This window comes from Coregonus lavaretus (genome assembly GCF_964263955.1).
Source record: "Coregonus lavaretus genome assembly, chromosome: 7".
NCBI lineage: Eukaryota > Metazoa > Chordata > Actinopteri > Salmoniformes > Salmonidae > Coregonus > Coregonus lavaretus.
This window is the reverse complement of record NC_139994.1, coordinates 32,633,154-32,649,708: the sequence shown is the minus strand read 5'-3', so window position 1 is coordinate 32,649,708 and position 16,555 is coordinate 32,633,154. Positions and strand designations below refer to the sequence as shown.

General features: G+C 43.8%; 1 protein-coding gene across 1 annotated transcript; it reads left to right on the top strand.

The window, feature by feature from the left end:
- Nucleotides 1-5,844: 5,844 nt before the first annotated feature.
- LOC311132334 (transmembrane protein 268-like) lies at nucleotides 5,845-15,105 on the top strand. The gene is made up of 9 exons (XM_084165579.1): nucleotides 5,845-5,965; nucleotides 7,023-7,157; nucleotides 7,672-7,766; nucleotides 10,652-10,759; nucleotides 10,963-11,115; nucleotides 11,531-11,641; nucleotides 12,510-12,599; nucleotides 14,339-14,560; nucleotides 14,826-15,105. The coding sequence occupies exons 2-9, from the start codon at nucleotides 7,040-7,042 to the stop codon at nucleotides 14,994-14,996; spliced, it is 1,068 nt and encodes a 355-aa protein (XP_084021705.1). The 5' UTR covers nucleotides 5,845-5,965; nucleotides 7,023-7,039; the 3' UTR covers nucleotides 14,997-15,105.
- Nucleotides 15,106-16,555: the final 1,450 nt, after the last annotated feature.

Genomic DNA, 16,555 nt, shown 5'->3' with positions numbered 1-16,555 from the left:
CTTATACAGAAACCAAGCCTAAAACCCCAAAGAGCAATTAATGCAGATGTATAAGCATGGTGGCTAGGAAATACTCCCTGGAAAGGCAGGAACCTAGGAAGAGAGAGGAACCAGGCTCTGACAAGTGGCCAGTCCTCTTCTGACTGTGCCGGGTGGAGTTTATAAGAATACATGGCCATTAAGGCCGGATCGTTTTTCAAGATGTTTGTATGTTTATAGATGATCAGCATGTTCAAATAATAATCACTGTGGTTATAGAGGGTGCAACAGGTCAGCACCTCAGGAGTAAATGTCAGTAGGCTTTTCATAGCAGAGCATTCACAGCTTGAAATACAGTATATGCTGGTCTAGGTCAGAGCCATATATAGAGAGAGTTGGGCCAATGTGGTTTCTGTCAGAACGTTCAGAGAACGCCACTTTCTCCTCCACAGCCGTTGCTAAGTGATAATTGACGCTTCGGTGTTGTGCTCTAGGTTGATGTTTATTGTGAAAGCAGATATGAAATTTGTTGAAACCACAACACAGTACAGACTTGGAAACACATTATCCCGAATGCTAATAAATAAAAATGTCTGTTAAATTCACTGCTCTGTTTTGCTTGTTTACAGTGGATCATTTCATAGGGAATTGTAGGAGGCGCTCTCGAATTGTTACATCATCAACATTTCAAGAATAAAGGCACTAACATGGCAGCCGTTCTAAAACCTGGCCGAACTCTCTATACATATGGCTCTGGTCTAGGCTGTTTTTTTCAGCAGGGTTGTCCTTGGTTATATTTTTATATAGGACTATTGCACATGATGATGATGATGATTGTAATAGGAATATCCAGGTGAACAAAAGAGAAGAGCAGTCACAGATAAAGTCAATCATAAATCAATACAGTTTAATACAAGTTGCAACAGGGAGACAACATCCAGCATAGAAGCAGAGAAAATGTCTAACAGGCCTCTTGGAGACACGCCCATTATATTCTAATCAGACAGCACCAAGTGTACTGTAAACACCAGCCCGAGATGCTTGTAGGAACTCAAACAAAAGGCAGTAACTTTGTCAGCTGCTACATAATCACACAGTGTTTCACAGACTACAATAATAATCAGTGTGTCCTCGGTCCTTGTACCTCCAGTCTGGCGTCAATCACTTTCAACAGATTGAGTTGAATCCATAACATACCGCATCTAGTCTAGTGACCATTACAAACAGAACACTGGAATTCATGTGTATTACATAATGGGAAAATACATAAAAATGCTAAACATTGTGTTAATCACTCTAAACTGAATAAGAACTTTATTCATCTTAAATATTCCCATTACAATTGATGATGATGAAGATGATGACAAGTGACACACACAACTAAGTATTCCGTTTGATTTACTCCTTCACACAAGATGGCGTACTAGCCTGAGCATTTTAGTGAAGTGAAATACTGCCCACCATGCCTGTGTTGTGTCATGTCACAGTCACAAGGTGTATTGTAGTCTGCTGTGTCCAGAGTAATAAAACCATTGAGACACCAAGTCAACATTTCATCTGGACTTTTTTGCCCTCATAAAGTTCCTAAAATTATAGAGAGAACAATATGAGACTTCATTGTAAACTCATAACCAAGGTGGAATTGTTCACACATTTATTACATGAGTCATCAGATTGTGGTCTCTAGATAATCTTCTTTCAGGTCAACTGAGGTAATCTATTTAGTCTCACAAAATTAAACAGATTTCCATGGTACCAAGTTACAATCAATAACATACATCACTCTGCATGTTGTCATTTGTCGGTGTGTGGGTGCGTGCACGCGTGCGTATCCGTCCCAAAGACCGTATATGATCCGTCCATGTGTACGTGTGTGTGCGTGCATGCCAGTGTAAGTGTGTGTGTGTCTGTATATGTATGTCTGTGTGTGCGTGCGTGCATGCACGTGTGCACATTCGTCCCAGAGACCGTATATGATCCGTCCATGCAGACGTGTGTGTGTGTGCATGCCTGTGTGTGAGTGTGTGTGACCTTTCACTGTGCCCCTGGGCTCTGGGGCATGTGTTAATGTGTGAACAGTCCCAGCCCCCAGCAGCAGACCACCAGACCAGAGTCACGACAGCCTGGAGAACAGCTGATGTTCTCACCAGCATCCAGATCAACACCCACACCGGCTAGGATAACAACAACAATCTAAGGTAGGTAAGGAATAGTGTGTATGAGTTTGTTTGTGTGTGTGTAGCCTATGTGTGTGCATTGAAGCCTCATGTAGTTCAAGTAGGATCCTACTCTGCTAGGTTATATCCATTTGTTAAAGAAAGTTTGTTGTCATTGTGTTTTGGTACATTGTTATGTCATTAACAAGGTACCCTATATAGATATGCCTACGCATGTAGACAATACCCAATTTGGACTAATTTTCTCATTCACTTTCTCACTCACTCTATTCTCTTTGCTGGGCTAAGAAGCATAGACTGCATTCCACCAGTCATGTGGTCCGGCTGATCTGAGTCACAAGCTGGGAGAGAGAGCGAAAGAGAGAGAGTTAGAGATTGTGGGGTGGGGTGGGGTGAGTGTTACAGAAGGGGGTTGCAGTTCCGGAGCGACCCACTAGGTGTCATCCTCCAACAACCTTAGGCACCTCCTCACTCACAGTCGGGACTAATCATCATCCTATTGGTGTCACCTGTGTCTATCGGTTCACCTGTGTATTTATGCCCTCACTTCCCAGTATTTCCTTGCTCAGTTTTCTCTGCTAGTTTCTCTATGTCCAGCAGTACTACTCAGTGTCTGATCGGAGATCTATGTACAGGTACTTGAGAAGTGTTCTCCCTGTTTCGTTATTTGTTTCAGTCTTAGGTAGTATTTGTATTTTGGCTGTCAGACGGTTTTTGGAGACTTATTTGCTCCGCCTTTCTTTTATCGTGATAAGTCCCTTATTTTGTATTTAGGCTTCGGGACCACCAGTAAAGATCTTTGTTTCACCATCTCTGCCTACTGCCTACTGTATATCCTGCACCGCACCTGGGTCACACCTCACCCCAACCCTTACAGAAAACTGAGCCAATACGGACCCAGCGGAGGCAGCACAGTATCGGAGCGCATTGGCAACACAGGGAGCGATGCTGAACCAACACGACCGCAGCATGCAGCAGATCACCGAGAATCTCCGCCAGCTGACGATCGCCGTGCAAAGCCGGGTGGACACCCGACCAGCCCCGGCAGCGGCGTCTCCAGTCTCGCCTGCGACATCGCGGGAACCCCGCATACCACCTCCGGATAGGTATGAGGACTACAGGGAATTCCTCACCCAGTGTTCCCTGCTATTCAGCCTACAACCCTCCTCATTCCCGACGGAGCAGGGCCGGGTGGCCTACATTATCACTCTGTTGACAGGTCGGGCCCTTTCCTGGGCTACCGTGGAGTGGGAGAGCCAAACTCCGGCATGCTCCGACTCCTACCAATTTACCCGGGAGCTACGCAAGGTGTTCGACACCTCTCGGGTGGTGTCGTGGCACGAGGCCGGGAGGCGGCTCACGGCCTGTCGGCAGGGTGACCGTTCGTTGGCGGACTACTCCGTGGAGTTCCGGACCCGGGCTCGAGAGGCAGGATGGGAGGAGGCTGCCCTGGTCGTCCTTTACGCCCAGGGGCTATTGGAGGACTCGTCGAACTCTCGGTGCAGGTAGACAATCGGCGTCTGCGCCAGGGACGTTTCCTGTACTGAGGCCAGGATGGTCACCACTGCAACTATGCCCGGAGTAGCCGGGAAACGGGAGGGCTCGCTAGTATCGGGAAGGGTGCTATCGAGCTGGAACCGAAACCCCAACTCCAGAAACTCCCAGACCTTTCTCCACGTCAGGGTTCAGTGGGCCCGCGCTGCGCGTCGGGCGCATGCACTGGTGGACTCTGGGGCCGCGGGAAACCTGATGTGTTAATGAGGGAGGCTCCGCCCCCGTCCTGTTCCGGTCTTCACCGACCGCTCATCAGCCCAAACCACCGTCCCAGACCACCTACCAGTCCTCACCTCTTCCCCAGGTCCCGCACTCCGAACCGCCTACCGCCCTAGCGTAGGAGGACGGCGGCTACAGACTCTGTCACCGGCCCAGACCTGGCAGGCATTCCCCGGGTATTGGGATCTGGGGGAGGTGTTTAGTAAGAGGCGTGCCAAGGGCCTACCTCCTCACAGGCCTTACGACTTCTCTATCGATATCCTGCCGGGCACCATGCCCACACGAGGGCGATTGTTTTCCTTGTCCCGGCCGGAGACCCTGGCCATGAGGGAGTATATTGACGAGGCACTCGTCGCGGGGTCACATCCGTCCCTCTACCTCACCCGTGGGCGCGGGCTTCTTCTTCGTGGGTAAAAAGGACGGTGGGCAGCGGCTGTGCATTGATTACCGGGCGCTCAACGACATCACGGTTAAGAACCGCTAACCACTCCCCCTGATGACGATGGCATTCGAGTCGTTGCTGGGAGCCCGGGTCTTCACCAAGCTGGACTTACGTAATGCCTACAACCTGGTGAGGATTCGGGAGGGGGACGAGTGGAAGACGGCTTTAAACACACCCAGTGGGCATTATCGGTTCACCTGTGTATTTATGCCCTCACTTCCCAGTATTTCCAGCAGTACTACTCAGTGTCTGATCGGAGATCTATGTACAGGTACTTGAGAAGTGTTCTCCCTGTTTCGTTATTTGTTTCAGTCTTAGGTAGTATTTCATATTTTGGCTGTCAGACGGTTTTTGGAGACTTATTTGCTCCGCCTTTCTTTTATCGTGATAAGTCCCTTATTTTGTATTTAGGCTTCGGGACCACCAGTAAAGATCCTTGTTTCACCATCTCTGCCTACTGCCTACTGTATATCCTGCACGGCACCTGGGTAGTAAATGAAAGAATACAAGGGGAGTCTGGTTTCAGAGGCATTGCAGTGTAGTTGGATGGGAAGAGGATCATATAGTTGTGAAGGAAAGGGTTAAAGCTTCCAGAGAACGGTTGAAATGCTGTAACTGTATTAGAGTGAATGCAGGTGGGTAGGAAGCTCTTGATCATGTAATAGACTCTACATTGAATAGTCTCTGGTGAGTTGTCCTATTAGTCATGTGTCTTTCTTTATGTTCAGCACCTCACTGTCACTGCTAAACATTATGATTCTGTGAAATTGTTTTTATCTTTAATAACCATACCTAGAATTTGGAATACAGAGGACATAGATAAAGAGGAAACACTAGGGGAGTACTCAGCCAAGCGGAAGCGATTGGTTCTTGCTTAAAATGTTTTGCTATTCACTGTCATAAAACCTGCATACACAGACACACACGCACACACGCACACACACATCACATGGTTATACATAGCTACATACACTCATTCGCATAACGTTGTAGACATGCACTTTTCATTACGACACGTACACAGAAACGTATAGAGACAAACTGTTTCAAAGTTGGCAAGATGTCACAACTTACTTACAGCAGGGAGGAAGTGAGAATAAGAGAGTGTATGCCTGAGAGAGAGAGAGAGAGAGAGAGAGAGAGAGAGAGAGAGAGAGAGAGAGAGAGAGAGAGAGAGAGAGAGAGAGAGAGAGAGAGAGAGAGAGATAGAGAGAGAGAGAGAGAGAGAGAGAGAGAGAGAGATAGAGAGAGAGAGAGAGAGAGAGAAAGGGTGGAGAGAGATAGAGGGAGAGGGGGAGAGAGAACTACAGTAGAGATAGAAGAACTTGAAATCAACCTTGCCGACAGCATTTGTGCAAAAAAATGTGTCTCCCTCTCTAACAAGCAAACGAGAGAGACAAAGCGGCAGAGGGAGAGAGGGAGGATGGGAGAGGGAGAGAAAGAACAACAGAACGAGAAAGTAGTGTCTAAAAATATAGCTGCTCTCTCAGTCTCTTCTCCATTTTCTGTCTTTCACTTTCACAGAATTTGTAGCTGTTGAAAAGAAAGTGATAATTTGGCTGTGTGTGGTGCGTTGAAGACAGCCCCTGTTGAGGTGCAGTATGTCTATCTTATAACTGTGGTACAGTTTAATCACTTTTAACAGAAACCTGTGAAGAGTGTAGCCTGAGAAAAGAGAAAAGATCACATTTGAAAGACAAGTATGCATTGCCATTCGCTACACTCGTGTGTATGACAGTACAATAAAGGTAAAACAGTCTACTTAACAGCCTACTCAGTCTACGACTTAAATTATTGTTTAAACTTGTGTTGAAAGTGCTGAATCTGAAATCCTTGGCAGTACAGTTTAATTATTCTGTTGGTTTCTCCAACATGCTGAAATAACATAGCAAAGCAATGTAATCAGTTCTAAAAGGAGTAGTGATGTGATTTTCAGTTGCTTTCGAGACATAGGACACATCAAGTGCTTGTCTTAACTGACTTCTCCAAAGTTAAGCTTTGGCGTTTGATGCAATTGCTAGATACATTTATAGTCTCAGAGGGGGGCTCTCGAAGCGAGCTTCAGCTTCAGCCCTTTGACATTTATTCTCCAGTAGAGTCACGGTATAATTAATCTCTTGTGGACAGATTCTGCGTATGCGACCAAATTACGCACGATTTTAGTTCTGGTTTACCTGAGATTACAGTTTAAGCTATGCCTCAGGAAAACATTATCTACTGAGGGAATATTTTGTCTCATTTTCTCAATTTCAATGTCTTTGTTTGTTTTGCATGCCACTGGAATGTGCTGCTTGCAAGCTGTAGTGTTATTACTCACTTCATAATACTGTGTATACATCACACACATACTGTATCTGACAACCTACGGCACATGGGAACTGGGAAGTGGGGTTGTAATCATGCCAAAGCATCTCTCTGCTTGAGCAACAAAGCTGTAGCCTGGTCCCAGATGTTTTTGTGCTGTCTTTCCAACTCCTATAGTCATTGTAGGAGTTGGCAAGACAGCACAAACAGATCTGGGACCAGGCTAATGGAACTGTGTTGCTGTGCACTGTATATCACACTGGCAGTCAGGGCCATTCACGCTCTTACTCATTTCCTCTGAATTATGGTTGGGGATTTTGATTAAACTGTATCACTGTTTTTGCTAGTTCAGGGTCCCGTCATCATGGATGAGATGGAGGACAAGACTTCTGTGCCTTCAGACGAGAGTGATGTTGAAGTTGACCTAAGACGATCATCCAAGATCCAGCCAGAAAACAGAAGAACTTCTAGATGGAGGAATGGTGTGTAGTAACATAGTACTATGGATAAGTCTGATCATGTGGCATATGCTGTTTGTCAAATCATTGTTTTTGTTTTGTTTCTCTTCCTTGTTCTATGTTTTGCCTCTTGGCAAGTTTTTTGGATAAACTAACCCTTTTCACAATGTCCTGCTTTTACCCATGTTCTTTTTCCTCTATACCTTTTTTATTCTCTCTCTGTTTTGACTCTCTCAATCACTCTCCAATTTTCATCACTGTTAAAATCTCTGTCAGAATGTGTTACTGTCAACCTTAACACTCTCCCCGCCCCCTCTTCCTCTATCTACCCCCCCACCTCTCTCTCTCTCTCTCTCTCTCTCTCTCTCTCTCTCTCTCTCTCTCTCTCTCTCTCTCTCTCTCTCTCTCTCTCTCTCTCTCTCTCTCTCTCTCTCTCTCTCTCTCAATATATATATATATATATATATATATATATATATATCCCTCTCTCTCTACCTCACTTTCCGTCTATCTCTCTCTCTCTCTTCCTCTCCTACAGGTCAGTGTGTGCTGGCAGTACCCACCTCCTCCATGCTGAGCCCCAGGTTTGATCTGTCGCTCTGCAGGGCTCTGCTCGAGAGGGACGGCTTCCAGGTCAGTGCACACACGCATACACACACGCATGTGCATGCACACGCACACATGCACACACACACACGCACATGCACACACAAACACTCTTGCTCTCGCTCTCCCTCTCTCTCTCTGGGTGCCCACTGGCACTCTTTATTCTCATCCGTTGTGCCTCGGTATGTCAAGCAGCATGTCCACTTGTGTGAGGAGGTTAAACTAGAATAGCTCGTTATCTCACTTCCTCTCTTAGACTGTCTTTTGTCTCACCAAAATATAGGCCTACTGTTATTTTATCAATCCGAAAAGCTTTCATGAAGAAAAACATGACCCGTGCTAATGCCACAATCCTGAATTTATGAGCCAGCAAATGGTACCCCAAACACTTTATTTGCTAAGCTGAGGAATAGGGCTGGAGAAATGCCAGCACTCTTAAATTTATAGATAAAGCTTTGCATGCAATGACTGACATTCCATGAGATCAACATGATAGTTAAACATATTTTGAAGATATAGGCCTTAAATGACAACAAAACATGAACCATGAGTGAGGCCGGGATTCAATCCAATCGCTCCTTTTCAGCCATGCACCTTTTATTTGACCAGGTAAGTTGACTTAGAACACATTCTCATTTACAGCAATGACCTGGGGAATTGTTACAGGGGAGAGGAGGGGGGGAGAAATGAGCCAATTGGAAGCTGGGGATGATTAGGTGGCCATGATGGTATGAGGGCCAGATTGGGAATTTAGCCAGGACACTTGGGTTAACACCTCTAATCTTACGATAAGTGCCATGGGATTTTTAATGACCACATAGTGTCAGGACACCAGTTTAACATCCCATCGAAAAGACAGCGCCTTACACATGGCAATGTCCCTAATCACTGCCCTGGGGCATTTTATTTAGCCTAGAGGAAAGAGTGCCTCCTACTGGCCCTCCAACACCATTTCCAGCAGCATCTGGTCTCCCATTCAGGACCAACCCTGCTTAGCTTCAGAGCCAAGCTAGCAGTGGGATGCAGGGTGGTATGCTGCTGGCATTGGCAAAGGCAATGTTTCCATGTTTGCATCCCGGCCTATCCTTATATTTTAGGTTATGATGGGATAAGACCAGTGTACTAAGCTCATGAGGCATTCTTAAGTTATGTTCTTCAAAAATCAGTATATATCATTAATTGGAATGACAATTGAACAGCAGTTAATGTTGAAAATGTGTTGTTGGCTAAAACATCACATCCAGGGGATGTTTTGTTTGTGTCAAAAAGCCCTGAACCAAAACTTGGCACAGAAATTATGAGAAGAACACAGCTGCAGAGTTGATATGACCACTGGGTTACGTGGCAATACCCCTTATCTAGAATGGCTGTAGTGATGCACTTGGAGCAGAGTGGCTGCGTTGCTGAATTCTCTGGACACCTCTTCCCGACAGCTAAACAACCAACGCTCAATGATGAATGGAGAAGGGAAGGTGTCCAGGGGGGTGGGACTGGGGCGGAACAAGGCGATTACCTTCGGTCGCGCAGCATCAGACCTTTTGGAGCACAGCTTATACACACCCTTAATGAGGGAAGTGAGAAATAACATTCTTAAACTTTTTGATTTCCTTATTTTCGTTTCTTCTTTTAGAATTTAGTTTTTGTTAGGTTCTGGAGCGAAATCTACAGATTAAACAGCTTCAGTAAAGGTTGAGGTTTATTTATGTAGGCCTAATATTTACTCAGAGATAGTGAATGTGCCACGTCTGTACATGATCCGCCTATGACATGATGCCTACCTGTAAATCAGATAAAAGGACAGGACCCACTTCAGCCGAGCACACCTACCTGCCTACCAGCCCAACCAGAACCATGTTCGTGTTCTTCTGTGCCATCTCTCTCCTCAGCCTTGCTTTGGATGCTGAACATGACACTCCTGACCAGGGTGAAGAGCTATCCCGAAAATCCTGCCACATGGGCTGGTACGACTTCAATGGACGCTGCTATAAGTATGTTGCCACACGACTGGACTGGGCAGACGCTGAGTCCTACTGTGTGACTCAGGGAGCAAACTTGGCCTCTGTGCACAGTGAGGCAGAACACCAGTTCATCAAAACCCTAATCAAGACTTTCGACCCTTTAGAGTTCTACACCTGGATCGGGTTGTCTGACATCGTTAGGGAGGGGAGGTGGATGTGGACTGACGGGTCCAAGGTGGACTTTACTGACTGGTTTAAATCAGACCCTGATGGTGGAGAGGCTCAAAACTGTGTGAATACAAACTATCAAAAGCTGTGGATTGATAATGACTGCAGCACGGGTTACGCCTTTGTCTGCGCAGAGCGTCTCTGCTAGTCAGTTGTCCGTCAAGATGGAAGGGCTGTCCCTGGCTGTCCTGGGACTTCCATCTTGAGAAGAAACCCTTTTTTCCTAATATTAAATAAACACCTTATATTGAAAATAATTGTTGCTTAAATTATTGCTTCTGGATTATACATAGAACTACAAAAGGTTTGTGTGCTCGCATCAGCTGTCTTTTTGTTCTGTCAAGAAGCTCTGTGGCACAAAACTTGGCACAGAAATTATGATAAAAACACAGGGTTACGTGGCAATACCCACTTTTGTGGAATGGCTGTAGTGCTGCTGCCTTTGTAGCACAGTTTATTCACACAGACACAGCGAGTGAAGTAAGTGATTTTTATGTTAAAGATCATACTCACACACACACACTCATACACGCATGCATGCACACACACACTTTTACAACCTTTTGACCACCCAGATCAAAGCACTCTTTTTTCCCCCTTATCTTTTTCCCTCATCTTGTTTATTATGTGGAATGCATTTTGGTAAAGTATGAAAGCCATTGCATGGAAAATTACATTTAGAATACATTATTACAATGTTTTCAATGTTTGGTTTCTACACTGTAGATTCCTGTAGCAGATTTTGAGACCCCTCTGGATATAGCACTGGACGTGCCCTCGGTCAGGAGATACCTGTACCTTAACTCTTCTCTCTTCCACTTCATCATGGCACCGGTAGGGTCCCTCAAAGTATTGATGAATAACTCAAGGGTCCATTTTTACATCCATTACATTATTCACACTATAGTGTCCAATATCTGTGAATCTTATACACCATCAGGAGATCTTATACTAATGTGTCCGGTATCTGTTCAGAGTTAGTGCTTGTTCTTTGTATGTTTAGTTTATACTGTGTATCATTTTTATCTCCCTTCCAGATTCTATATGTGGTGATATGGTGTGCTGTGTTCTCCACTCTTCACCTCTATCTCTCAGTCACTGACTACTGGGTCCTCGGCCTGTCTGTCAGTCTGGTCTCCATCTTCCTCACCACAGTCATCATTGTCATCCTCCACTATAGTAACAAGGAGGTGGGTGTTCAATCTGTTTATCAGTCTGAGAGCACTTAAGAGTCTTAATGGTTAGCCCACTTATAAATGCCATCTAATCTTTAATCGCAGTGCTAAAATTAGTGAGCTGCGGTAGCAACATAAATAATGCATAGATATTAATAGGAATACATCTGTGCTTGTGGAAGCAAATAAATACACTGCATAGATATGCCACACTCAAGAGGATTGAAGCAAAATATTCACAGACACTTTGAAACCAATGTGGTTCGTTATGTAAGTCGCTCTGGATAAGAGCGTCTGCTAAATGACAAAACAAAATAAAAAATAAAAAATGAATGTCCATAGAGATATTGGACTATAGTCTGTAACCAGTTTTAAGACCCTAAAACGTTAGATGTAGATGTACCTGTAATGTTTAATGGTCGTCCTACAGATAAACATGAACATTGACGTGCGACTCATCCAGGTGAATGAGAGGCTGAGCCGACATAAGCTGCTAGTGGGCGTGGCTGACTGGGTGCAGAACTGTACTGGAAGTCTACAGGTAGGCTACTGTAACCTGCACATACAGGCAGCTCAATCTGAGAAGGCAGACATTTTGTGTCAAACCTTTTTATCACTCTCCCTTTCTTGTAATTGAGGTTACTTCTAAATACCTTTGCTGTTTTGTTGTGGTATGAATAATATAATAATAATAATCTGCAACCGGATCCCTCGAACGATCAATTATGGCACTTTGAAGTTATATATCGATGTATTGATATGATAGTGTAGTTTCATTGTAATAGGTATTTCCAGGGTAACAAAAGAGAAGAGCAGTCACAGATAAAGTAAATCAAAAATCAATCTGTTTTATTATAAGTTGTAACAGGGAGACACCACCCAGCACAGAAGCAGAGAAAATGTCTAACTGGCTTCTGAGACAGGCCCTTTATATCCTAATCAGACAGCACCAAATGTTCTGACACATATGAAGTCAAAACGAAAAGGCAGTGACTTTGCCAGCTGCTACAGAATCACACAGTGTCCACAGAATGCCATTAATACAATACAATAGTGAATAATCAGTGTCCTCGGTCCTTGTACCTCCAGTCTGGCATCAATCACTATCAACAGATATGAGAATAATCCATAACAGGTCTAGTGACCATAGACCGGCACCTTGAGTGTCACAAATGGAACACTGGAAAATACGTGTATTACAGAAACTCAAAATGCTAAACATTGTGTTGATCCCTCTAAACCAAATATGTAATCTAAAATGTCCCCATTACATTATCTGTCTGTCCATCTTACTGTCTGTGTCTGTGTCTGTATCTGTCTTTCTGTCTTTTTGTCCCGCTCTGTCATTCTTTTAATCTCTCTCTCTCTCTCGCTCGCTCTCTCTCGCTCGTTCGCTCTTATCCTCTCAGTTGTTCATTGTGTACTGGGATGCGGCCTGCTGCTTGAGGACACTGACTGAAACTCTAGAGGAGATGAGCTTTGTCAGAGACGAGGCCCAGGTAGGTACATCATGATGTCACCATGTTCGCTCTATGACTCTGTTGATTTGTGTCTGCGTTCTCTTTGGCAAGGCTTTCAGTCCATGCTGTTTCGGGAAGGCGATGGGTTATAATATGCATACCGTAAAACTTCAATTAATAGCCTGGGAGTTTATTTGCTTAAATCACTGAACACAACAGGTGCTTATTAGAGACAAGATTCTATTTGAGCCAGGCATCTATTTCTGTAATGCACACAGCTTTTGCTCATTTGCATAGTTAATTGTTTAATTCCAGCATTCACTTCCAGCATTGTAATCAATTTCTTCATTTCCTGCACTAATGTGTTATCATTTACACACTGTGTCAGGTTTATTTTGTCTTAGTATGGCTCTATTTCCCCCCTCCCAATAAAATGTTTCCTTGACAGAATAATTACTCTCCTCTTTGACTGTGCATTTTCGGCAGTTCTTTCACCACTAGAAGGCAATCTGCCTATTTCTAAGGGTCTGGGCCCGGTTGCATAAAACACCTTCAGTTTTCCTTAAAGTTTCCTTAACTTTAAGGCAGTTGCACAAAACATTTTAAGGTGAATTTCCCCCTTAAATTAACTGAAAAAGTTAAGAGTACCCATGAGGTCCCTTAACTGCTTCATTCAGTATGGATATCAATGTAAACAGCATTTGTGGAGGTGAATGTTGCTTTCATCTGTTCTGGTTACAAAAGGAAAAACATCAACCAGCTAGCTACTTAGCTAAACAATGGAAGGTGCACAATCCACATCTACAAAGCTAGCTGGCTAGTTAGCTATAGCTACTCTGTAAGCTAGCTTGACGTACTAGAAAGTAGTATAAACAAGTTAAGAGAAAAGTAACTACAAGAAACATGGTTTATTATCTTCTGAAGCAATTTGGTTATTCTGTCTTGAAGTTCTATTTTGCTATCTCACAAAATTAAAGCGATCTCTTTGATGAGAAGTTTAGTCAGTGAATCAGGCCGTCTCCATGGTAACCCAATACTCTTTCTGCCATATGTGCCTTAAAACTACCGTAAAAACCCCTTAAGTATGCCCATACCTAAGGAAATATTTGGTGGGCTCTAAGCAACGCCCTTAAATAATTCCCTTATGTAAGGGACAATTATTCCTTAAGGTATACCCTTAAGGAAAACACTTGTACACCCTGTACTCTCGAAATTGTTGACTGTTTTTGTGCTTGCCAGTTAGCTAGCAGTACTCAGCTGTTAGCAGCCAATGGCTAGCAATTTCTTACTGGTGATAGAAACTGAAGATTGACATCATTTTTTGAGTCATTACTGAATTATTTAATGTAATAAATCAAACATTAAACCTCGTTAACAATTCAAGGTAATTCATGGTAACCTCATAAACAATCATTTACATGCAGCGTTTATTTGCTGAAATGTGTGCTGTCGCCCGGCTATTAAAGGGGACAGGCGGCTATTTGAGACTGCATTTAATTGAAGTTTTACGTAGATCGATACTGACAAATCTCTGTGTACTGTTAAGGAATTGTATGAGGCAAATTGAAATTAAACTGGAAATTGACAATAGGAGACATTGAGTATTACAGATTGTGTCTTAGGCCTATCAGAGGGTTTTATGTGGTGTATAAAGCCCTTCAATTGCCTAGTAAGGCAATCTTGTGATGTGTAATGATGACCACCATTCAGTGTTTCTATGTAGCACTAGCAGACAATGCAATCTAATGGGTTACCCCCACTTTTCACTCACTCCCTAGAAAAGACTCAATAAGAGAATGTCCCACCTTGTCCTGGTGACAGAGGTAATGACCTTTGACCCTGTGGCGGGGGGGTCAAGTGTTAATGAAGGTTCTGATGAGGAAAGGCCCCTCTTGGTGAACGATGAGGAGACTGGACGCAGCACCTCAACCAGCCAGAGGGAGGACACCAAACTCACCACTAACTACAGTTTGGTACCGGACCAAATACTACCAGCTCAGGTTAGTTAGAGAGACTGCTTTCAATAATACTTGTAATCTTATGTTATGATTTGGACTGCTCACTAAAGGATTTTTCTATAGTGCAATATGTTGAACAAATGGTATTCGAGATCAGTGGAGGCTGGTGGAGGGAGAAATCTGGAGGACGGGCTCCAGCCACCACTGTCTACGATATAGCCTACCTACAGACTGTAGCATGTGTTCAATACAGTATTACTAAGTCTCTTTTGTTGTTCATGTTATCCAAACATATCTCTTTTTGCAGGCCAAAGCACTCCAACTTTTACTGACCTATGGTGCAGTGTATGTCAAGCTGTTGTTGTCTGAAAAGCTGCCAAACTCCACACACCGCCCCCTACGCTCCAGGAGGAATCACTGCACCACTGCCTCCGTTTGTCTGTGTCAGTATATCAAAACCAAGGTCCTACGATTATAAGACAGGGACACAGAAAAGCTTATTCATTCCACTTAATATGTTACTGTAGGACAATATAATACTTGCACCGATCATGTAAAAATCATGATTTAAACCCACTGTTGTGTAAATTATTATGCATTAAATTGTACAAACAATAAATATATACACTACCGTTCAAAAGTTTGGGGTCACTTAGAAATGTCCTTGTTTTCGAAAGAAAAGCACATTTTTTGTCAATTAAAAGAACACCAAATTGATCAGAAATACAGTGTAGACATTTTTAATGTTGTAAATGGCTATTGTAGCTGGAAACTAGTTGATTATCTGGAGCATCAGCAATTGTGGGTTCGATTACAGGCTCAAAATGTCCAGAAACAAATAAGTTTCTTCTGAAACTCATCAGTCTATTCTTGTTCTGAGAAATGAAGGCTATTCCATGCGAGAAATTGTCAAGAAACTGAAGATCTCGTACTACTCCCTTCACAGAACAGCGCAAACTGGCTCTAACCAGAATAGAAAGAGGAGTGGGAGGCCCCGGTGCACAACTGAGCAAGAAGACAAATACATTAGAGTGTCTAGTTTGAGAAACAGACGCCTCACAGGTCCTCATTTAATTAAATAGTACCTGCAAAACACCAGTCTCAACGTCAAAAGTGAAGAGGTGACTCCGGGATGCTGACCTTCTAGGCAGAGTTGCAAAGAAAAAGCCATTTCTCAGACTGGCCAATAAAAATAAAAGATTAAGATGGGCAGTCTGAGATATGGCTTTTTCTTTGCAACTCTGCCTAAAAGGTTAGCATCCCGGAGTCGCCTCTTCACTGTTGACGTTGAGACTGGTGTTTTGCGGGTACTACAGTGAGGGAAAAAAGTATTTGATCCCCTGCTGATTTTGTACGTTTGCCCACTGACAAAGAAATTATCAGTCTATAATTTTAATGGTAGGTTTATTTGAACAGTGAGAGACAGAATAACAACAAAAAAATCCAGAAAAACGCATGTTAAAAATGTTATAAATTTATTTGCATTTTAATGAGGGAAATAAGTATTTGACCCCCTCTCAATCAGAAAGATTTCTGGCTCCCAGGTGTCTTTTATACAGGTAATGAGCTGAGATTAGGAGCACACTCTTAAAGGGTGCTCCTAATCTCAGATTATTACCTGTATAAAAGACACCTGTCCACAGAAGCAATCAATCAATCAGATTCCAAACTCTCCACCATGGCCAAGACCAAAGAGCTCTCCAAGGATGTCAGGGACAAGATTGTAGACCTACACCAGGCTGGAATGGGCTACAAGACCATCGCCAAGCAGCTTGGTGAGAAGGTGACAACAGTTGGTGCGATTATTCGCAAATGGAAGAAACACAAAATAACTCTCAATCTCCCTCGGCCTGGGGCTCCATGCAAGATCTCACCTCGTGGAGTTGCAATGATCATGAGAACTGTGAGGAATCAGCCGAGAACTACATGGGAGGATCTTGTCAATGATCTCAAGGCAGCTGGGACCATAGTCACCAAGAAAACAATTGGTAACACACTACGCCGTGAAGGACTGAAATCCTGCAGTGCCCGCAAGGT

Coding starts and splice junctions, on each gene's coding strand:
- LOC311132334 (XM_084165579.1), top strand. CDS start 7,040: ATGGATGAGATGGAGGACAAGACTTCTGTGCCTTCAGACGAGAGTGAT. Junction 11,642..12,509: donor ACTGTACTGGAAGTCTACAG/GTAGGCTACTGT, acceptor TTATCCTCTCAG/TTGTTCATTGTGTACTGGGA. Junction 12,600..14,338: donor TTGTCAGAGACGAGGCCCAG/GTAGGTACATCA, acceptor CTCACTCCCTAG/AAAAGACTCAATAAGAGAAT.